The 24,986-nt window shown below is 38.1% G+C and overlaps 1 protein-coding gene across 1 annotated transcript in view; it reads left to right on the forward strand.

Annotated features, from left to right (window-relative positions):
- dntt (deoxynucleotidyltransferase, terminal) overlaps positions 1-24,747 on the forward strand; it is a 141,496-nt gene extending 116,749 nt beyond the window's left edge. The window contains exon 11 of the mRNA XM_065296264.1: positions 24,609-24,747. Coding sequence (XP_065152336.1) covers positions 24,609-24,695 — 87 coding nt within the window. The 3' untranslated portion in view covers positions 24,696-24,747. The remainder of the gene's footprint in view (positions 1-24,608) is intronic.
- Positions 24,748-24,986: the final 239 nt, after the last annotated feature.

The raw sequence follows: 24,986 nt of genomic DNA on the forward strand, positions 1-24,986 counted from the left end.
GATGGCGCTCGATGCGGAGTTCGTCACAACTTGTATGTAGCTGGTTTGTCATTTCAAAAGTGTTCGGTGCATCGAGTGAACCTATGTGCATCACGTGTCTTGTCAAAATAAGTGGTTTAGAAAGGGTTTATAATAAAAGAGACCCGCGCGTTTGCCAGATCCTCGCATAATCTCATGTGTACTCAGAGTTAAGGGAGTGTCTTGCTTGTATTTTGTGAACGTGAGCGTCTCTTCTATCATAAACGGTTTTGATGCATGTGCAGCAGGCACTTACTTTGACAAAACACGTGATGCACATGGTTCACATGACGCAACAAACACATATTTTGAAAACGCAAGCAACAAACATGACTCTCTTTGAACACTTACTTTGAAGTTGCGCCCCTCGAATGAGCCGCCACTGCGCATTATACATTTTAGAAATGTATTACTGAAACACGATGCAAAGACTTTGAACTGTGTAGTACTAATTTGTAGATCTGCACCGTTTTTCCACATTTCTGTGTTCAGGATTATGTGGGCGGGACAAAAAGCTGGCTCAATGACACGCTTGAGCCACTGTGCATGGCCCCGCCCCTAACACAATCACGAGCATCCATTCAGGTTGTAGCGGTATTTGAAAGTTGAGAGAGACAGCAGCTTTACGCCCTCAGCATTTTGGAGCAGAGATTTTCCACGATTTTGATACTTAATTTTATTTACTTGCCGTTTTTTATCATTCAAATTTGTCTGGCCGGTTAACACATTTTTCTGTTGTGTGTCAAACTGAACACATTTAATATCGGACTTTACACAAACTTTAAGGATAAACATTTTTGATGTTTTTGAAATCGGTTGTAGCTGCAGTTTAAATGGCTTTGCCTGATTTATACAAACAAAAGTCAGTAATACAGTATGTATTCTTTGTATGTGTAAACACACGAGAAATCTTCACTTCTGACACTGCATAAAATAAAGAATTCAGAGGAACATATCACAGCACTATAATAAATCAGTAAAAATGATGAGATCTGTGAAATGAAAGTAAAGGGCCGTGATCTGTGTCAGCTGAGTAAGAGATTTCACAAACACTACTTATTCACAAGTGCACAGGTCAATGTGAGAAATTCAAACGTTTAAAAAAATGCTATTAGAGATAACATTACTCAATATACCTGGAGAAAAAGTGAAAACTATAGATGGTGTGATTATAAAACATGATGATGTGCTACTGGCACAGTGTATATAAGAGAATTTGCACACAAACAGATTGTATTGACATTTGTTGCACATTTGTCTACAAACTAAATACAATAAACCTGACATGCTAAAGTATATAAATTACTTTTGCTTTCTATAAGATACAAATGAATTTTTCAATTGAGTATCAGTACTGTATGTGATTTCTTGTTGGACACGGTGTAAAGTAGGCCTTAAAATTGGTGATGTGGTTGTTCTGGTGTCTACATTGGTTAATAAGAGCTTAGCAGTAACAGGATATTCTTCATTTAAATGCATAGCTTTACCTGTAGAGGAGACGTCAGATACTGGACATTGTGTTGAATCAGTTATAAGGTCAGATTGAAGGGATCATGTTCATTCAGGTTACCTTTTATTGCTAGTTCAGATTTTCCACACTAGAAAATGCTGAAAAGATGTCTGTGTAAACATTGTGTTTTGCAGTGGTGGACAGTAACGAAGTAAATGTAATTTGTTACTGTACTTAAGTAGTTTTTTGGCGTATCTGTACTTTACTCAAGTACTTTTATTTTGGGAGACTTTTACTTTTACTTTACTACATTTTAAAGTCAAATATCTTACTTTTTACTCTACTACATTTTGAAAATTCGGTCGTTCCTTTTTATTTATCAGTGGATAAAAAACTTAACTGGATAAAATAAAGCTGCAAAAAAAAAAAAAAAAAAAAAAAAAAACGCACACGTGATGCGTCAAACCACCAATCAGGGTACAGCATGCGCTTTTAAACTTGTTTTGGTTGCCGCGCTGGTTCACGAAAGCTAAGAGAGTGCAGCAGCCAGCGTATCGTTTGGAGAATAAAACTGCATTTAAAAACAACGGAGGAAATGACTTGACCCGCCACAACAACAATGGCCTTATTTACGCGAGTTTTTTAAGTCCTTGAAATAGAAGAACGAGTCCTTCGTGTCTTCTCAGCCTGCCTCGAAACTGTGCTATTTCTTTTTACAAGAATACTCCTTCAAATCTAAGGAAACGCGTAGAGGTAAGCCATTTTTATTCTGGTTATATTTTTAAAGGAGCAATCTTAACAGTAGCTTGCAGAAAACTGTTTCATTGTGTAGTTAAAATATATACGATGTTATCATGAATGAACTTTAAGTAAGTTAGCTATGCAGGCTGGAGCTATTTTTAGCCGTATAGTTAGTGCTGTGTTATTGTGAAATGACAATCAATCGCTATCAACACTGTTGTAAAATATAAATGACATTTTGACTAGCCATGCAGTGTATTTTGCTTAAACAGGCAGGTGGATTGGAGTGGTCCTTATACTACATATTATAACTATTATTTTTAAAAGTTTTGCTTCCAAATATATTAATACATTTATTTATGTATTACAATATACATATGACATGCTAAAGCACATTAAATGTTTCTTAAATTATATTCTGTAAGGCTTATTGTATTTGCCAAAGGAAGGGAGACTGGTTTCTAGATATGTATTTAATCTCTGAATCTTTTCTTTTGCAGAGAAAGCATGGTAGCCAACATTAAAAGGTATGTTACTGTAACATCATCAAGGAAAAGAAACCTGGAAAGTGAGGAGGCTCCATCAACCTCCAGATAGTAAAAGAAAACTCCTGTGAACCTGTGCTTAATTCAAGTTTTTACTACACTTAAACTGTTAAATTATTTAACAAATAAATCATGAAATGAGACTTACTGCTCTCAAATCCTGTTATTTCATTTGGTGCTAAAGGAATTGTTTGGCTTTAAGGTTTTAGGCTTATGATAATTTTAATAGACATCAGTGTCTGAATAATTAATGTCCTTCTATTAATAGATTAGTGAGCCAAGAGAGTTTTTTCACATAATTTGAGTTTCGTGACAATATGATACAGACATAATAAATCACAGTACTTTTGTACTTAAGTACATTTTAAGGCAGATACTTTTGTACTTTTACTCAAGTAAAAATTTTAAGCAAGTACTTCTACTTTAACTTGAGTAAAATTTTACCCTGGGTATCTTTACTTTTACTCAAGTACATGATTTGTGTAATTCGTCCACCACTGGTGTTTTGTCTGGCTGAGATCTGTCAACATGATCTCATGAGAATAAGTGTGTATTTTTACTTAAAGTGTGGTTGAACCACACATGCATTTATTTATGTTTGTAAACTGAAACGTATAATATCGCCATAATATTGTGTTGACAGGACTATAACGTTAATTATTTATGTTTTACCGCTTTACCTGTGTATTGCAGTCTTTCAGAAATAGTTTTTTTTGTGATTGTTGCAGGAAAAATCCTTGATCTTGCAGCACTTTTTCTTAAAAAATGCGATGGAATATGCGGTATATGTATGCTATGAAATTGCGGGAACTTGCAAAAATTGCTTGAACTTTCAGCTTTTGCAGCTTTTCAATGATGTTCATGTTCATAAACCAAATCTTAAAAATTCACATAATTGTGACTAACAGATTAACCCTTTATCCAGCGATCTTGATCCCAGTTCTCAGCAGTGACCATAAACATCAAGGTCCCTATCTTTCACCCAGCGCAATTGACTTTGTCGGTGACGCATGTATCATTCGTATTTTGCACCGGCGCACAGCGGGTTTTTCCCTCCACAGATGCACGTCGCCAAATTAGGGAATGAACTTGCGCAAAAAGGGAGGCGTGTTCAGGCGCAAACCATCCCTGATGCTATTTTGCAGTTTCAAAAACAATTGTGCCACTGACCAGAAAAAAACTAGTCTAAAGTTAGTGGCGCGTTTCATCATTATGCTATTTTAAGGGCGCATGCTTGACCATAGCGTGCACAACGCGCACACACGCAGATCATAAATTGTTACAATAAAAAATATTAACACATGGGATAAGGGAAATCATTGTGGTGAGCATTGTGTTGATAGTTTTTATTTATTGTGTGGCTGCGTTAAAAAAATATCATGCAAAAAACAATAAAAATATTTCCATAAGTTTGTTATGTGGCTGTATTACGTTTATTTCATTTAAATAATAATTACAATGTTTTCATAAGAAACCTTAATGTATGTGAACTTGATTTGTAAGTGTACTTTGGGGTTGGACTGCTTGCGTTTTTTGGGTGATGATTTCAAAGCCCCCAAACCCTTCAACACTTTCAGCGGTGAGGGTGGACGCAGCGATGTCCTCTGCTGGCGTTAGGTCCTGTGTAGAGGCAGATCCACCTCCTGTTACACGGCGTGCCCGATGCATTGTAGCGCTTGCGGCACAACGTCCTGGGGATGCCAGCTGATTAGAAAATTGTGGCTATAATTTCCTCACACGCCTGTTTAACCGATGCTGATTTGGGCGGGTTTCTCCCATCCCAATACAAAACAACTTCTCTGTCTTTGACTGCTCTTACAAGATTTTCGGTCTCCTCGGCTGTGAACCGCTCCTGGCGTGCGCATGGTAAATCCGTCATAATAATAGAAACCCGCCATGGATCTTGCGCACTTGCGTTTAAAGGGAATGTTGGATAGCGTTCTGATTGGTTTATTTGACGTTACGCCCAAACCACACCTATGAATAATGAACCTACTTCAGACCAACCCCTTATTGATTTGCACCTGGCGCAAGAGTTATTTCTCCCGCCGGGAAAATAGCAACAACGCCCAAGATCCGCCCACAAGGTCACATGCGCTTTGCGCTTGACACTTGCATTTCAGATCGTTAAAATAGGGCCCCTAATCAAGTTCATGGTTAAATTAAATTTAATATTGCACCTCAAGAAGTTTACGGCAGTAATATCAGACACTCATTGACTCTCACGTGCTACGTCACAGATTGCTACATGCTCGATGTTTTGTGACTATGGCGCAATCATTTACAGTTGCCTCAAAATAGCAACGCAGTGCACCTGAACTAAACTCGTGCACGCACATGGGCGAACAGATGGGCACAATTTGCTATTTAAACTACGTGGTGCTGAATGTGAAAATGATAACTGCGTCGAAACTAGCCCGTTGTGCCTGCCAACGCATTACGCCGGGTGTATGATAGTGGTGCCAGGTATGACAGGGCCCACAATCTTTCATGATGTAAGATGTTAGACTAGTTAATCATCTGCTGAATGTTTAAGCTGTTTTCCACACAATTAAGCTGATGGGGATTTTTAATGCCAAGTTCTTGAAATAACTAATGACCCCTAAAATACAACTGTATGATTGTATGACTTATGTTTTACATTCCAAGTCTACTGAAGTTATAATAGCTTAGTGTGCAGACCCAAATTAAATCACTTTGTGCTATGGTCCAGCCAAAAACTAAATGAACACTTTTCATTTCCATCTGTTAGTATAATACAACTGACACCGAATATAAAACAACAGGAGGTGAACATGAATCTAATCTAACAACTTGTTTTACATTACAGTGAGTGAAATCTTTATCGTCCATGAGTTGTGTCAGAGAGAAAAATTAGATAAAAAAGTTTATTTAGTTAAAACAACGTTTTTTGAGGACATATTTTGAGGTATTTTGGCCAACGCCATCTCACGAGAATGTGTACATATTTTATGAGTTGGATAATCAGTCCTTCCAGAAAAACAGTTTTTTTTGTGATTTTTGCGGGCAAAAATCCTTGATCTTGTGGCATGTTTTCTTAAAACATGCAATGGAATATGCAGGATATTTATGCAATTTTACTTGCAAAAATTGCGGGAACTTGCAAAAAATGTTTGCAGCTTTTCAAAGATGTTCATGTCACATAACCATGTCACTTTATAACGTTCCCATGGCAACAGGGGACATGGCTGCGCTTGTGTGAAGTAAATGCAACAGTTTTCAACTTTCTGCTAAGATATATGTGATTTGGTGCATATGAAATCATGTAAGCCCCGCATATTTTGCGGACAGAAATCTGCAATTTATGCTAGAAAAAAAGTGCGGCATATTTGAAAAAATGCGTCCCCTGCATAAATATGCAGACTTGGGCTGATTATGCGTTAAATCATGCGATCGCATAATTGTGTTTTTTCTGGAGGGACTGGCAAGTTTGTATTAAAGGGACACAAGGCAGCATTTTTATGTTAATAAATCATCTTCGTAAGTCGGTATATGGTTAAATGACTCATTACATGACGAATGAAGACTCTCTCGCCCGCCCCTACCGTCTGTAGGAAGAATACCCCACTTGCAAGTTCGCTGTATCCGACCCGGTGTCCTTCAGTCTCGTATAGTCTTAGATATAGAACGCATTTACTCCCAGACACTAGGGGGAGCTAGTAGAGAGATAATACTCAGACTTGCCTTGTGTGCCTTTAATTCATACGACCCCATTCGTAAGTTTTTGTACGGTTTGCCTTGACCCCTGTGACGTTGGGGTTAGGTGCGGGTTTGGTTTTGTTGTTGTTCTTTTCATGAGAATTGTATGTTTTTGTACGATTACCTTTGTATGAATTCATACGAAATTAGCCAACTCGTAAAATATGTACGAATTCTCGTGAGTTCAGGCTGATTTTGGCATATAATCTGGACTTGAAAACAAAAGGTTTTAGATTTAAAGAGACTGTTTATAAAGTAAGACTAATCTGAACAATTTGCAGTTTTTTAATGAAAAAAAAGGTGAAAATAGAAATCTAGCTCCAGCTCAGTTAAAGCAACACTATGTAGTTTTTTACCTTTAAATAATGTCTCTAAAATTATTTCAGTGATAGAACAACTCTTAACTGGACAAATTGTACTGTTGCTGCAACCTGAGCAGACTCCTAGCTGCTACAAGTACACTCTGAAAGTGGCGGTGGAGGGTAGGAAACACAGCCCCGCCCTCCCCCTGCCTGCAGAAGAGTGTCTGATACCAGGCACTGTTGCGCTTTTCAACCACATGGGGGAGCTGTAAGTCATTTATACATGGAAACTACATAGTGTTGCTTTAAATTTAAAGCTTACTGTGACTTCTCTTACCATCATATATCCTCTATTTATAATGATTTCTTATTCACCATCATTATTTGTCTGCCAGACATTGACAGTCAAGGATATGATGTTATATTTTGACCCAACGTCATCTAAATCAGTCTGAGATCAGATGTGCCCGATGAAAGCTCCTCTGGTGAAGATTGCAGTGATGTGGCACATTAAACTCAAAAACACACACACATATAAATATGATCACAGCGCTGTGATGTTTTAAGAGCATGAGATGTTCATTTCAAGCCTCAATCATTTTTGCAAAGTTTTACTCCTTAGAGGTCAGAAAAACAATTAGGGAGGTGTAATAGGAGCAAGAGGAGGAGAGGAGAAGATGTTGAATTGATGGTACACGAGCAGTGAAGCATTTAAGACGGATGGGCTGTTAAACCCGTGTGTAATGGTCCTTGTGTGCGTGCGTGCATGTGTGTGGGCGTGTGTGTGTCATATGTTATATAGTATGTTGCTCATTTCATTGTGTGTATTGTGTGTTTGTGCCATTTGAAATGTAGAAGCTTGATGAGAGAGGGGGAGAGAGAGAGATCCAGTTTTATTTAAAGCATCAGTCCTTGTACATGCTTCTGTCATTTAGATTGAATTCCCACATGTACTGCATTTATCCTCCAGCTCAGCACCTGAGACGTGTGTTTGTTATGAAATTAGGGAGATTCACAGAGAAAGCCTGATCCTCATAGGAGATGTAATGAGAGTATTACAAATGAGCGGTATGAGCGGATAATAAATGTTTTATTGATCGGAGAGCAGTGCTGACGGCTAGTGCTTGTTGGTCTGAGCTCATGTCTTATGCTATTAATTTTTCCAATGATTGTGGTGACAGGAACAGAATTCAGTTTAACACAATAATGTTTCTGATATTTTCTTTCTTTTCTTTCTGTTTCTTACACGGTGTTAAAGATGTGTTTTAGATGTAAGGACTCTCGTCAGAAGTCATGTTCATAAGTTTATATTACACTAAGACCTTAGAGATTTTTAGACATTAATATGTTAAATAAAACTGACCTCTTAATGTCCCGTTTAGTAAATACAGTACTTATATTAAAGATAGAGAAACACTTAATTTCCCATGAAGAATGACTTATTAAATTTCTATTTAGTAAATTTTATTTCCTATCATTTCAAATGAAATGTCCTATCAGGTCATGGCTACGGTAATTCAATTTAAATTCACACACATATGAATTATGTTTTTCATTTTGCAAAACCTGGCTTGATAAATGTTCTGTATGGATAGGAAAGGAGGCTTTTTAATTATTAATAGTAGTGTGAAGCTACATAGTCATGTTTTTACAAAAGAGCTTTTTTTACTATTTTATGGAAATATAATTGGACAATGTCAGTGTTGGGTGTCTATTTTGAACTTAAACTTAAAATAAAGATCCTAAAATGTTCTTTGTCTGGCCATACGGTTATAGACGGTTTCAGGACGCATGTGTGGTGACGCGATACTCGTCTGGTAGGAACTTTATTTCCGGTTTCAGTTTTTTTAATGGTCTGACTAGTTGCTAAACTGAACTCTTGAACAAATACCTCATCGAAAATACAAATGTTTTGGTTTCCTTGGTAATCTACAGCCATGTTTAAATTAACCCCAAAAAAAGTCTGTTTAACCCAACCATGGGTTAATTAAAACAACCCAGGTTTTTGGGCTACAACAAAACACAGCAAAAGTTTATTTATCCCCCAACTTTTCCGTTTTTTGACACATCTATGGGATTAAAAATATCCAGTTTGATTTAAATGTTTTAATTATTCTTTTCTTTCGAAAAGAAATGAACAAACATGAACTTTACTCCTGGTGACCTGTCTGTTTTATTTGATGCATGTGTTTTAAAAACAAAACAAACAAAAATAATAGGCCATAAAGAACAAATAAGTTCAAACCTTGTCTTTCAGAAATAAATCAGAGAAATCAATATAACACTAACCTACACATAATCATCACTTTTTCACTTTAAGTATCCCAAAGTATCACATTAATGGCCTAAGAGGATTTTTAATAATAGGATCTGTCAACACTGCGTATTCTGCATGCGCCCACTCGCGGTAAACAGCCCAACTGTACAGTAAACTGCCCAAACTTTATTATATACCGGATGCCAAGGAGTCGTTTTGAAAAAAACAATTAGTTATTCACTGTGAACTTCAAATTGTATTTATTAATATGAAAAATGTACAGAGGTCTGGACCTCGGTGACCTGATAGCTGGCTATGGCTATGAATTTGAGGATTAATCCACTTTTTATTAGGGCTGTGAAAAGATTAATTGCGATTAATCACATACAAAATAAAAGTTTTTTTGCATAATTTATGTGTGTGCACTGTGTGGTGTGTAATTATTTTATATCATAAATTTTTGTATTTAAGAAACATTTACATGTGTGTGTGTGTGTATGTGTGTATAATATATAATATATACACACAAATATATTATGCAAACACAAACTTTTATTTTGTATGTGATTAATCGCGATTAATCTTTTGACAGCCCTACTTTTTATAAATAAAAAAAAAAACCTAATAATTTATTCACCCCCATGTCATGCAAAATGTTGATGTCTTTCTTTGTTCAGTTGAGAAGAAATTGTTTATTGTTTAAAATGGTCAAATGTGCGTTTTACATGAGACATGACCTTTCGACGTGTCAGACGGCTAGTGCAAGACAAAATGTGGTGGTTAAAAAGTGCTTATTTTTCTTGCCGAAAATATCAATTGTTTCGCTAGGTAAGACCCTTATGCCCCGTTTGGGATTGTTTAGAGCCCTTTGAAGCTGCATTGAACTGCAATTTTACACTTGGGGACCTGTAAAGTGTATTAAATTGAGAAAAATCCTGAGTCCTGAAAAAAAATTCTTGGTTAAACAAATAAAGACATCAACAACTTAGATGACATGGGGATAAATTATCAGGATTTTTTATGAAAGTGGAATATACCGTAAACCCAATGGTTGGGTTATTCCCTTTTTGACCCAACTAAGCATTTTTAAAGTGTGTTTTTTTTTAGGAAATTATGATTAAAAGATTCTTTAGAAAACCAAACATGGTACTAAGTTATGCTGTGAAGAACCCTTTATAGCACCTTTATTATTACGAGTGTTTGTGGTTGCTGAGGTTTTTCTAACTCATGTCAACCCTGTTCTAATCCTCTAGGACAGGCTGATCTCTGGATATTTTTTTTTTGCCCACTGATATTGTAAGTCTGATCAGGCGCTTTGACCTGTGAAATCAGAGGGCAACGTTATTATTCACTTAACGTTTTCATTCAATGCAATTATGGTTGGCTAATTGCAGGAAGACTTTCCTTGAATCAACCTTGCGCCGAGTGCCATAGATGTTGATCAGGATTGTAAAGTTTCTCTCAGTCAAGCCTGACTGGAACACCCCTGATTTTTTTTAAAGCATCAAATAACCAGGGCCTGATAATAGGTCTCTAAAGACAATATTCAAATGATCGAGTGGAAGTTGAATTTGACACTGGACGTAAGAAAACGTCATTAAATGACGTGAGAAATGAATGCAGGCATCTCATAACCTGGTCATAATGAATGAGCATATTTATTCACTTCTTAAACGGCAGTGTTAAATCAGATTAACCAGCATCTGTCTCATTGAAGAGCATCTTGTGATTTTATTGAAGAGGACACTGCTGCTTCTCTGGGATTTGATTTGAAGCAAACATCAAACTGCAGCGTCCTAATTAGCACTGAGACTTCAGCTATTACAACACGTCATATATATTTATCTACTAGTCACTTTTAGATGGAGGATATTAATAACACACGCACACGCACAAACACACACTTCTCAGAGTTAAATCTCTCTCTTCACAGTGATTTTTTGGATCACTCATAATTTTATTATTGTGCTGATAATATGACGTGTGATGTGATGTGAGTCACATGTTACATAAGAATTAATAATATGTGCTTGCTGTGAAATCTCTGATTCTCTGTCTGACGTGTCATGGGTTGTTTAGGGAGAGTTATGTTTATTTATGAGTGGGTGTTGAATTGAAAACAGCATTCGAACCCTTTGAGTAATAGAACTGATGTGGTGAAGTTTGCATAGATAGTGATATACTGTACTAACTAGATTCATACATGATGCATGAGAGCAAATAAACGCACAACTCACTGCCACAGTCCAGGGTGTCCAGGGGGTGTTGCTGTGTGGTTACTAAGGTGTTTAGATTGGTGTAAGTTGGTACCTCTGTTGTTGCTAGGGTTCTGGGTGGTTGCTAAGGTGTTCTGAATGGAGCTACAGTAGTTTGTATCTCTGCAGTTGCAAAGGTGTTGTCGTGGTGGTGGTGTGTGGTTGTTAAGGTGTTCTAAGTGGTGTTCATTTGTACTTCTATAGTTGCTAGGGTTCTGGGTGGTTGTCGGGGTGTTGCTGTGCAGTTGCTAAGGTGTTCTGAATGGTGTACCAGTAGTTTGCATTTCTGGTGTTGGCTAGGGTGTTGTCGTGTTGGTGGTGTGTGGTTGTTAAGGTGTTCTAAGTGGTGTTCATTTGTACTTCTACTGTTGGGTGCTTGTCATTGTGTTGTTGTGTGGTTACATAAGTGTTCTGAATGGTTTTAGTTTGTACTTCTATAGTTGCTAGGGTTTTGGGTGGTTGTCGGGGTGTTGCTGTTTAGTTGCTAAGGTGTTCTGAATGGTGTACCAGTAGTTTGCATTTCTGGTGTTGGCTAGGGTGTTGTCGTTGTGGTGGTCTGTGGTTGTTAAGGTGTTCTAAGTGGTGTTCATTTGTACTTCTACAGTTGCTAGGGTGTTCTGGGTGCTTGACAGTGTGTTGTTGTTAGGCCTGTCGCGATAAACAATAAATCGATTAATCGCACGGTAAATAAAATGAGCTCGATCATTTTTTTCGGCCGCAATAATTCACATTTGCATGCTTGTTTGTTTTCCTTGTCTCTCTCTCTCTCTACCAAAGAGACTGGATGACCGCTCCGTGCAACGAGTGACAATCCTTAAGGAGTGAACCCTCGTCAGTCATTTGTCAGTCGCATGATCTGTGTGGGGAGGGGGGACTCCTGGTGTAGCCTATCACAGTAGGAGTACTGAGGAGGATGAGCGCCGCGTGAGAAGTGTAGCAGGAGAAAACACTAGTTGAGACGAGAGTTGGAGAAAAATATGGATTTACTAAAAGGCTGTTTACACTTGTCATTAACATGCGTTTTTATCGATCGGATCACAATGTTTTACGTCTTTTCTGACTTTTCTGACACAAGGTGAACAGTGCTATTTTTAGCCTTTCATTGAAAAACTAAAGCGGGTGATCTCCGCAGTTTCATTTTGCAAGCGTGTGAAAGTTGCGCGATCTTATTTCATCAATTGCGCTGAAAATTCAGAGAAAGCTCTAACATATACATGTAGAAAATACTGTGCAGCATGTTTACTTGCTTAACAAGCAGTGGACATAATATTAGTTTGCGTCCATATAAACTCATAATTACTCCCGCTGGCGTTCAAATGACAGCGGAGAGACTCGCCCACCGTCTCGACAGACCACCCCCTCACAGTATTCAGCACAGAAGCGGTCGAAAGTGGACAAAAGAGACGGATTTAAATACCAGGTGTAAACGTGATATGTCTCTCTCGTCCACTTGTGATCTGATCAAAAACACATCTTAATACCAAGTGTAAACAGCCAAGTTTCAAAACCAAACGCTACAGCTGCAGTGTGGGAGTACTTTGGATTTAAACCTAATGACCGAGGTGAACCACTAAACCTGAACGAGCCGTTATGTCGCATTTGTGGTAAAAACGTAGCAGTTTGTAGTGGCAACACGACAAACATGCATATGCACCTAAAACGCAATCATCCTGTTATTTTGTTCATTTCTTGTGGATATTTAAAATGTCTTCCAGTTCCAGTATTACTTATTGTTTAGAAATAAAAGTTTATAGATCTTTGAAAAGGTGTATCTGCATTATTATAATGGCCCCGGAGCATCAATGTTATCGTCTATCGCGATAAATTCTGAGGCAATTTATCGTCTAGCAAAATTTGTTATCGCGACAGGCCTAGTTGTTGTGTGGTTACATAAGTGTTCTGAATGGTTTTAGTTTGTACTTCTATAGTTGCTAGGGTTCTGGGTGGTTGTTGGGGTGTTGGTGTGTGGTTGGTGTTCTGAACTGTGTTACAGTAGTTTGTATCTCTGCAGTTGTAAAGGTGTTGTCGTGGGGGTGTGTGGTTGTTAAGGTGTTCTAAGTGGTTTTCATTTGTACTTATACAGTTGCTAGGGTGTTCTGGGGGGTTGTGGGGGTGTTGTTGTGTGGTTACTTAAGTGTTCTGAATGGTTTTAGTTTGGATTTTATAGTTGCTAGAGTGTTCTGGGTGGTTGCTGGGGGTGTTGCTGTGTGGTTGCTAAGGAGTTCTAAGTGTTGTTAGTTTGTATCTCTGTGGTTGACTGTGTTTTGCTGTGTGGTTGCTAAGGTGTTTTGAGTGGTAATAGTTTGCACTTCTGCAGTTGCGAGGGTTTTCTGGGTGGTTTCTGGGGTAATGCTAAGGTGTTTAGAGTGGTGGTAGATTGCACATCTGCTGTTGCTGGGGTTCTGTGTGGTTTTCCTGGTGTTGCTGTGTGGTTGCTAAGGTGTTCTGAATAGTGTTAGTTTGTATCTCTGCAGTTGCAAAGGTGTTGTCGTGGTGGTGGTGTGTGGTTGTTAAGGTGTTCTAAGTGGTGTTCATTTGTACTTCTATAGTTGCTAGGGTTCTGGGTGGTTGTCGGGGTGTTGCTGTGCAGTTGCTAAGGTGTTCTGAACGGTGTACCAGTAGTTTGCATTTCTGGTGTTGGCTAGGGTGTTGTCGTGTTGGTGGTGTGTGGTTGTTAAGGTGTTCTAAGTGGTGTTCATTTGTACTTCTACAGTTGCTAGGGTGTTCTGGGTGCTTGTCATTGTGTTGTTGTGTGGTTACATAAGTTTTCTGAATGTTTTAGGTGTACTTCTATAGTTGCTAGGGTTGGGTGGTTGTCGAGGTGTTGCTGTGTAGTTGCTAAGATGTTCTAAACAGTGTTCATTTGTACTTCTACAGTTGCTAGGGTGTTCTGGGTGGTTGTCAGTGTGTTGTTGTGTGGTAACCTACAGTAAGTGTTCTGAATGGTTTTAGTTTGTACTTCTATAATTGCTAGGGTTCTGGGTGGTTGTTGGGGTGTTGGAATGTGGTTGCTAAGGTGTTCTGAACTGTGTTACAGTCGTTTGTATCTCTACAGTTGTAAATGTGTTGTCGTGGTGGTGGTGTGTGGCTGTTAAGGTGTTCTAAGTGGTTTTCATTTGTACTTCTACAGTTGCTAGGGTGTTCTGGGTGGTTGTGGGGGTGTTGTTGTGTGGTTACTTAAGTGTTCTGAATGGTTTTTGTTTGTATTTTATAGTTGCTAGAGTGTTCTGGGTGGTTTCTGGGGGTGTTGCTGTGTGGTTGCTAAGGGGTTCTAAGTGTTGTTAGTTTGTATCTCTGCGGTTGACTGTGTTTTGCTGTGTGGTTGCTAAGGTGTTTTGAGTGGTAATAGTTTGCACTTCTGCAGTTGCTAGGGTTTTCTGGGGTAATGCTAAGGTGTTTAGAGTGGTGGTAGATTGCACCTCTGTTGTTTGCTGGGGTTCTGTGTGGTTTTCCTGGTGTTGCTGTGTGGTTGCTACGGTGTTCTGAATGGTGTTAGTTTGTATCTCTGCAGTTGCTTCGGTGTTCTAAGTGGTTGTCGGGGTGTTGCTGTGGGGTTGCAAAAGTATTCAGAGTGGTTATGGTTTGTATCCCTGTGGTTGCTATGGTGTTCTGGCTGGTCATCGAGGTGGTGTTGTGTGGTTGCTAATGTGTTCTGAGTGGTGTTACTTTGTATCTGTGCTGTTGCTGGGGTGTTCTGGGTGGTTACCGAGGTGTTGTTATGTGGTTACCTAAGTGTTTTGAATGGTTTGTATTTCTATTGTTGCTAGGGTGTTCTGAGTGGTTGCTGGGGTGATGCTGTGTGGTTGCTAAGGAGTTCTAAGTGTTGTTAGTTTGTATCTCTGCGGTTGCCTGTGTGTTGCTGTGTGGTTGCTTAGGTGTTTTGAGTGGAAATAGTTTGCACTTCTACAGTTGCTAGAGTTTTCTGGGTGGTTGCTGGGGTGTTGCTAAGGTGTTTAGAGTGGTGTTAGTTTTTATCTATGCAGTTGCTAGGGTGGTCTGAGTGGCTGTGGGGGTGTTGATGTGTGGTTGCTAATGTGTTTTGAGAGGTGTTAGTTTGTATTTCTGCAGTTGCTAGGGTATTCTTTGTGGTTGCTGGTGTGTTGCTGTGTGGTTGCAAATGTGTTCAGAGTGGTGATAGTTTTTATCCCTGCAGTTGCTAGGGTGTTCTGGGTGGTTGTCGGGGTGTTGTTGTGTGGTTGCCTAAGTGACCTGAGTAATTTTAGTTTGTACCTCTATAATTGCTAGGGTGTTCTGGGGGCTGGCTGGGGTGTTGCTATGTGGTTGCTAAGGAGTTCTAAGTGTTGTTAGTTTGTAACTCTGCGTTTGCTTGTATGTTGCTGTGTGGTTGCTAAGGTGTTTTGAGTGGAGTTAGTTTGTACTTTTACAGTTGCTAGGGTTTTCTGAGTGGTTGCTGTGGTGTTGTTAAGGTGTTTAGAGTGGTGTTAGTTTGCACCTTTGTTGTTGCTGGGGTTATGGGTGATTTTCCAGGTGTTGCTGTGTGGTTGCTAATGTGTTCTGAGTGGTGTTAGTTTGTATCTCTGCAGTCGCTAGGGTGTTCTGGATCTGTATTTTAGGAGGTTGCTTCAGTAAGTGGTTGTTTACTATCTTAGTTTAAAAGAGTGCCACCCCCATGTCAATATTCTATTTTGCTCTTTGACTCTTATTGATCCTCCTGTCTGAGTTTATGGGATGTTTTTGGTCAGTTTTATTAAGGTGATCTGATCATACATCCTCATGTTTCCTCAACACACCACACAGTTTGAACTATCACTCATCTCTGTAACACAAGCTGTATGATGGTAAGGTGCTGAGCACTTTAGTGCTAAACAACATGACTTTATGTCTGCGTCTGGGACAGCAGGTGAATTTGACATGCTAACTGTCCTCTTAGGAAACAAACCAATTAATTATTTACAAGCTCCAGCAGAGCGGAGAAACTTCATTTAGTTTTATCTTTTGAGGTTCTGTTGAGAGGCTTTATTTCTCTCAAATGAGTCTGGACTTTACGATAGCAATGAAGAACGTTCAGACCGAAATGATGTAATCGAACTCTAGGGTTTCTGCTGCTGGAATTTGAAAACAAGTGATCAGAGTAAGACAAGAAAAGTGAGAATTAAAAGGGACTCATCCTGTAATGTGAGTCCTTCGGAGAATTCTTAAACTTTTAAATAATTCTTCTGGAAACATCACTCACAGCATACAGTGTATTCCCTAGTAAATCTACGCACCAAGTTTAACAATTCACTTCATACTTTCTTTCAGTAGACAACATTTCACAGCTTCAAATATTCATATAACAGCTAGTAAATAGAAGTGAAGTTGAACAGATTTGACTTGCTGTTCTTGATGTATCATGGGTTTAACAAGCACTGTGCAGCCTTACATGAACCTCATTGGTTTAACTTTAAGGTACTATGACAGTGTAGACATACAGCAAGAAAAGTCATAAATTACCCACATGTTTTTGAACTACAGCAGCTCGACGTGATGTGAAGATTAATGTAATCGTCTCTAAATTGAGTTTTATTACACAGCATGTGATCCGCCTCTGATACAACAAACAGAGCCGCACTGATTTAGGAAATTAATTTAGCGATGACAACATTTAGGTGAAAAGGCAACCATGATTTTGAACTTTGACATCGGTATACTTGACTTCCTGCTGTGTTGTTAATGAGAACAAACGTTTTGTGACAGCTCATTTACTCTTTCACGATTGTAAACAGTGTTTTTAAGGGGCTCAGTTGTAAATTATAGGTTTGTTTCATGTTGGTAGATCTTCTCACAAGGAAAGTGTAACAATGATCCACACATAGTTTACATTTCCTCACTGCCTCCTAATGCTCCATATGTTATGTATCTATAGTATTTGAATATTACTGTTTACTGAAATACAAAACTGAAGTTTCAGGCGTACTCTTGTTTGTTTTCATTTTCGTTTAGGGGCACTTAAAGGGACACTCCACTTTTTTTGAAAATATGCTAATTTTCAAGCTTTCCTAGAGTTAAACATTTTACTTTTACCGTTTTGGAATCCATTCAGCTGATCTCCGGGTCTGGCGCTAGCACTTTTAGCATAGCTTAGCATAATCCATTGAATCTGATTAGACCATTAGCATCGCGCTAAAAAATAACCAAAGAAAAAAGTTACTGCAGCCAGGTCACTGATTATTACGCCAGTTTGAGAGTATAGTTCCTAGCCATATCTGCCTAGAAAATTACAACTTTAAATTTCTCTGTCGGTCTTAGTACACAATGTAACTACAGAAGAGTCAAGTTTTAAATAGGAAAAATATCGAAACTCTTTGGTTACTATTTAAGGCGCTATGCTAATGGTCTAATCAGATTCAATGGATTGTGCTAAGCAATGCTAAAAGTGGTAGCGCCAGACCCGGAGATCAGCTGAATGGATTCCAAAACGGTAAGAATCAAATGTTTAACTTAAGGGGAGCTGGAAAATGAGCATGTTTTCAAAAAAGTGGAGTGTCCCTTTAATATCAGGAAAACTTGATATCCACAAACGAAAGAAAGTTCATAAGTTTGACTCAGAATACAATGAAATAAACTCGAAATAATGATGCAAACTCACTGCTCATTAATATAATAACACAATGTGGAGCTTTATCTTTAGAAAACAGTGTCCAGCACTGGCATGTACTGTAATGGCGCTTTTCCATTGCATAGTACCCCACGGTTTAGTTTAGTTTGGGTCGGGTCAGTTTACTTTTGGGAGCTTTTCCATTGGGTGCAGTACGTAGTACCCGATACTTTTTTTCGTACCACCTCGGTTGGGGTTCCAAGCGACCCGAGCTGATACCAAACTTAACGCGAAAACACTGTAGATCACTGATTGGTCTGAGAGAATCGTCACGTCATCGCTATAATGTAAATATTAGCTTTAGCTTACTGCTAGCTTGCGCTGTCTCAAGCAAACATGTTGTTATCTGTGTTCTGCTATAAGTTTCCAAACACCCTTTTAGCGATGAAAAACATCCGCAGGTTGAGAATCCGGGACACCATAACAGTTTTTTCCAGACTTACAGTTTGTGGCGGCACATTCGCGACGTGCACGTCCGCATTATATATGTTTATATGCAACTTGAATGAGGCTCAGCGGAGCGCCGTCGACTGACGCCACGGGTCGGGTGTTTGAACAGAAACTGTCATGTGAGACAGAGGTAGTTATAAACGCGATGTGCAACCATCTATTTGTGGTGGCCAATTTTAATTTTGTGGCAGACTGAGAAATAAATGAATGAATGGGAATATACAAAGGCGATCTCACTTGTATGATGTCACAGCAGTAGGCAGCGTAAATATAACGACACGCCTATAATCCCTCCCACTCCGAAGTGATACTAAACTCGATGGAAAAGCTAACCACGCCAAAGTGAGGTGAGCTGACCCGACCCAAACTAAACTAAACCGTGGGGCACTATGCAATGGAAAAGCGCCATAATTGGCTCTTGACGGTCAATCTTTGCTCATCTTCACTTCTCTCGAACCATCTCGACACATCAAATTACATTGAGCTCAATCCCTTAATTATTCAGCAAGGGGAGGTGCTGTTTTGTCAGATAAAATGTGTTACAACCCATATTGTGTCTGTGTGTGTGAGTGTGATAGGACTGATTTTATGAGCGAGAGAGTTTTATGATGCCTGCTGTAATTGTAGGATTGATTAGCGAGGAAGTGTCCGCTCTTCTTTCCTCCCTCACCGAGGGCAGCGGAGAGAATCGTTCAGGCCGCAGGACAGACGCCGGGCTTAATCGACTTCTCCGCTTTCTGCTTTTGTCAGCCCTTTTCTCCTGCAATAAAGACAGATTAACTTAAGGGCAATCAAAAGAGTTTTCAATTCATCACTTGCTTGGTAATCTTTATCCCCCCCACAATAAAACAGAGAGAAATGTGCGTTAAAGGGGGCGAGCGGTGGCAAGAGTAATATCACAGGTTTATGAGTGGTTGACCCAAAGAACTCTGGGATATATGTGTGCACTCACTGTTTCTAAGTTCCCATAACACACACCACGCGTCAGGCAGCTTTAATTGCGCTGTAACTCATCTCGGGTACAATCTATACCGGCTTGTAAAAATAGGTAAATATGGCCGAATAAAACAAACTAACAAGGTAGTATTTCTTTCATTTAACTCAGGACCTCACTGCATTCTCAAAGCATTCAGTGGAGAATATGATGACGGTTCACAAAAGACATCCTTTGTGTTATAAAACAGCATCAGACTGAACAAAACAGTCTAACACATCACAGGAGTCTGCTTATAGGAAATCAATAAAATAACAATGCAGATGTATTGTGAACTGTGTCTATGGCACTTTAAATGAAACTTCAGTCTCCTGACAAAATCATTTTTTAACACTAGTGCACTGTTCAACACAATCACAATTCATACTTAAACAAATACAAAACGTGGCCCTGCAGCAGACCTTAACTGTTCTCTATCAGGTCCAATTCAGTCATGATGGGGCAACAGTTTGATAAATAACTCCGCCTTTGATAAATAATCCTCTAGCTAAGCCACACCCATCCAAACCCTGTCATTTTAGGGTTGATCTTAGATCAAAGTTTTAATCAAAGAAACCCCAATTTACCTTAAAGGTGACATAGAATGATTGAACAGAGTATTTATCCTTGTTCTGTGATGTGACATGTAGACAAAAATGTTTTTGTTTGGGTCTGTAATGCCTTAGAAGCTTCCTAAAACCTCTCTCAGATAGCTCTATTAGGGTGGGGGATTTTAAACAAGTGGTTTTGCACCTATTTGGCTCCCCCTACTGGCTTAACTTGCAATCTCATTACTGATTGGCTGACTTTGCTGCCACTCAAAAAATGTAGCCAATTATTTTAAAGTGGAGGGGCAGTGAAAAGCTTGTGATGTCATAAGCATCCGTTTTTCAGATTGGGCCGTTTTCTGGCTGACATTTCTAAAAGAGGAATTTCTATGAGACTGAGATGTTTAGCATGTCTAGCACTTTTTGTATGTTTGTGAATGCGGGTAGACTACCACAATTCAACAAAGACAAGGTTTTTCATTCTCTGTCCCCTTTAACTCAAACCCTAACCATTTTTACACCTCAAATTTGTATGAAATACAGAATTTAACAAAAGATAATAACTAAAGATTCTTACCATCCAAAAGTGGTGAAATAATTCACACACAGAGACATTGGTAGTTTCTCAATCGGAAGGTCGCATTGTTTGCTCTTGTATAAGACTGTCTACTTGTAAATCACTGCTATGTTTGGGTGCGTACAGTATATTTTAGGTGTAATAACAATTTTAAGGAAACGTTTAAGGTCCTGTGGTTGGTGGTTGTGATTGAGTATGAGCATCATCAGAGCATTTTTATCATTTTTTCTGGCTCTCAATTGTTGTGGCAAGTTTAGTCGAATAAAAAGTTTAAATGTTGTCTTAAAAGCAAATTTTACCATCTCAGACTGACCTGTGATCAGACTGCTTTATAGTCACACCACGTCTGCTGCGATTCTGTTTGGTAAATATGTAGCAGGTCCATCCTGATGTCTGCAGGTGGGACACCAGTGCTGTTTAACAGGGGCTTAATGTCCTTCATCCAGATGGAGGCCACAGTTTTCACCTTGAGATCTGTTTAATGCTGACGCTTCTTATCAGCGCTGTTTGCTAAAGCTCATGTTGAAAGTTTGTGATCTTGAACAAAGTGTAATATTTACATTTTCGACAGGTAAATCATCCGGCTGCTTTTGCATTGCAACAGGTTAGAAATGCAGAGGAATATCAGCATATCAATTAATCATAACCATATGATGCGGTTCTAACATGGTAAAAACATGGTAAAATGAGTAAAACCTTTTAAAGCGACTGCAGAAAATAAATAAAATAAATGTTCACTAACAGCCAAAGCTGAACTTTAAAATTATAAATATTATAAATTATGGTTTATTTGTATGTAGGCCTATTTGTGTATGTGAACCATCCTGGCAAATTGAGTCTCAAGAATAAATGTTAACAAAATTGGTTGTTATTTTCACATTGTCTTTTAAAAAAACTTCAAAACGACATGTGATTTGTTGTAGTGTGACAAAACGACAGAGATACACCTATTGGATGTTGATGGAGCCATCAAAGTCAATTTTGCGAAAAAAATAAGTTAAAGTTGTTTGAAGTTACCAAAACAAAAATCACTGCAACCATACCTTAAAATCACTGATAATACTATTAGATTTGGCACACAGACAGTCAGAAACAATATCTATAATATACATTAAGCTTTAGGAGCATTAAACTCTGTTTTGGTGGAAACACGAGCCGGTACTGAGGTCTGGCCGAGCATTTGCTCCAGCTTTGCTTCATACACAAAAGCTATTACTGTGCAAAAAAGGTGTATTGATTTGTGTCTTGTTTTCAGTACAAATCTCTAAAACCTCTTAAAGGGGACATATCATGAAAATCTGACTTTTTCCTTGTAAAAGGGCTATAATTGAGTCCCCAGCGCTTCTATCAACCTAGAAAATGTGAAAAAGCACAACCCAGTAATTTAGTTTTGGTAAACCATTCTCTGCAAACATGTGAAAAAATAGTTAATTAAAAATGTTTCTCCCCTTGTGATGTCAGAAGGTTATCTTATTATAATAAAACCGCCCCTTAATCTGCACTATCCAACCACAGCACTGCCATGTAGGGCAGATATCAACTGATTAGCATTTAAAAGAACACATGCGAAAACTCACACCTACAAAGTGGCAATTTTAACATGTTATAATAAATTGACTATGCGGTATTTTGAGCTAAAACTTCACATACGTACTCTGGGGACACCAGAGATTTATTTTAAATCTTTAAAAAGTCTTGTAAAATGTCCCCTCTGAATCAAGATGTATTTTCTTGATGAGCAAAATGACCTAAGAAAATAAAACATAAAATTTTAGTGAATTTGTGCTTCAAACAAGAAAAAATCTGCCCAATAGGGTAAGAATTTGTTTATTTATTTTTATTTTCAATTAAGTGTTTAAGAAAAAAAGGAAACATTTTTAAAAGATATTTTTCCCCCAAATTCACTTAAAATAGTTTTTTGTTATCTAACTAGACTTTTTTAAGGTTATTTTGCTCATCAAGAAAATGCCTCTTAATTTAAGAACATTTTAGATATTTCACTGAAAACAAGACAAAAATACTAAGTAAGAGATTATTTTTTGCAGTGTGTTGGATGTATAAAATCTGTATTGATCACAGGGCCGAGCTGCTGTTCTGAATTAGAGTTATATGCTGAGTTAATGTGCTTTAATTAATATTAAAGGAAACATATATTCCCCTCTGGAGTATCTGAAGGGATTTGACGGATGGCCGTGTTTTGGGTTTGGCGTGTTGGATCATGTCTGAGTGAGCCCGTCTAACACTGGATCAAACACATTTTTCTGAAGCATCCTTCAACTCTTGATACTCTCTCGGCGGAACGTTTTATACAAACACTGCCAGATTTCATCAAATCCAGCTGACCAGAGCACAGGATGTAAACTTTGGCTGGCCAGCAGCAGTTTATATGATCTGGATTTATGAAGGATGTGCCTATGACTTCCAATTAAAGATGTATATGATAATTTAATGAAATGTATATTTAAGCATAAACAATGGGCTTCTGACTAGTTTTAAGTTTCAGTGTTTTACCGATCCTTAGATTCAGTTGACACTGAATGCCCCTGTAGCGTCTAGCGTGTTCTGGTCACCCCCTTCTCATTTGCATTGTAAATAATGTATAAGGGTAAAGTAAACACCTGGAACAAGTTTGTTTCACCAGCCTGTCACTCCAGTGTAATGCGTTGTCTGTGTCCTGTGTTGTTTTCTGACACATTTGTTCCAGTTTCTAACATACAGACGCCGTCTGCGTCACCACTGTGCTGAATCAGATTCACCTCTTCAACAGAGATATTTACAATGTTATGACATCACGCCTGGAGCACAGGCATCTCTCTCTCTCTCTCTCTTTCTCTCTCTCTCTCTCTCTCTCTCTCTCTCTCTCTCTGAATTGCCTCGGAAAGAGCAGTTGTGGTATCTTTTCTCCATTCATTCCCCACAATTAGTTTTTTTTTAAGTCAGGGGTTTTCAAACTTCGGTCCGGGGGTCTCCAGAAGGTTCTAGCTGTAAAATTTTAGAGCAAAAGCCAAAGAAAAGTAAAATTTATTTGTTCTGTGTTTGTTTATGTACTGTTTTATTTCTTGCTACATACGTTTCAAAATCATTTATATTTGCTTTGTATCTTTGTAGTGGGTTTTTCTTATTACATTCCCCTTTATCCCACTTATTGGAGTTTATAAGGCATGAATTCTTGTAAAGCTCCTATGAAACAAAATTTAAAGGAACAGTATGTAGGATTGTGGCCAAAACTGGTATTGCAATCACAAAACTTGTGGCTAAAACTGGTACTGCAATCACAGAGCTGGTGGCCAATATACAAAACGACAACATAAACATCAGTTGAGGGCTGCAACTCCACTTTTTAAATGATAATATCCTGGCTAGACCACTGTTGTCAGTGATATAAGTATTTGAAATGAAAATGATTTCTTAATGTCTAGTGCCATTTCAGGGCCATTTAATGATAAATTGATATAAATTTCTTACATACTGTTCCTTTAATATCAAAGTTGGTGCATTAGACAATAAATTTGAATTGAAAATGTATCTCTTCAAGTTTATACTGTAAATTCAGCATTACTCTTCGTTATACATAAAATGTATAAAAAAAGGTTCATCATATTTGGGTGTCCTTGGCATTATAAAGTTTGAAAACCCTTGCTTTAAGTTTCTGATAATTGTTATCTTTTATCATTATGTCTGTTTGTGAGCTACCTTCTATTCAGATCAATCACACAAACTTTAATATTCTTTCATTTCTTCTTTATTCTGTGTCATTCACACTGTATTAGTAAAAACATCTAAAGGAAAGCAAAGGCTTGACAGAATCTATCAGACTGACATTGAGTTATTATAATTCTTTTGATTCCAGATGGATGAAATCAGGTCTCGCCTACATGTTTTTTCTCATTGAATAATCAGTTTCATTTGGAAATATGTCCGATGATGAAGGTGAAATGGGTTGAGACAATATCATCAGCGAGACTCAATATAAACGCCCGAGCATTCAGCATTCAAAACATTCAGTGACCTTTAAATGTGCAATAACAGCGGCTGTAATTCTTTGTCTCTCACTTTCTCTCTGTGAAATCATTTATCATTACACACAATGGTGTCTTTATTTATTCTTCAATTTTGAGTTGAAACACAATCATGTGGACTTACAGTCGTTGTTTCCTTCTTCATTTCTTTACAGAAAACCTTTCTGCCAGCTCAAACAGAAGAAGACATCTTTACCCATCTGGGTTTAGAGTTCATAGAGCCTTCAGAAAGAAATGCTTAGATTTCTTCTGTCCTGCTAAACCTATAAACCACTGGTTAGTGTGATTTACTATTAGTTAGAGTCAGAATAATTCATTTTGATCATCTGCTTTAAAGATGAATAGATGCTATTACACCCTATAAGCCTTGTCAATAAAATTAAAACAAATATGTCTGCTTATCTATAAAATAATTTTTTTTTTTAATTTCTAAATAAAGTTTCATTTTGTGTGTATCTCATTCAATGCCACAAATTTTTTATATCATCTTAAAATATTATTATTGATGTTTATAACCATATTTTTTTCAGCCA

Source organism: Paramisgurnus dabryanus, chromosome 20, assembly GCF_030506205.2.
Source record: "Paramisgurnus dabryanus chromosome 20, PD_genome_1.1, whole genome shotgun sequence".
Classification (NCBI taxonomy): Eukaryota; Metazoa; Chordata; class Actinopteri; order Cypriniformes; family Cobitidae; genus Paramisgurnus; species Paramisgurnus dabryanus.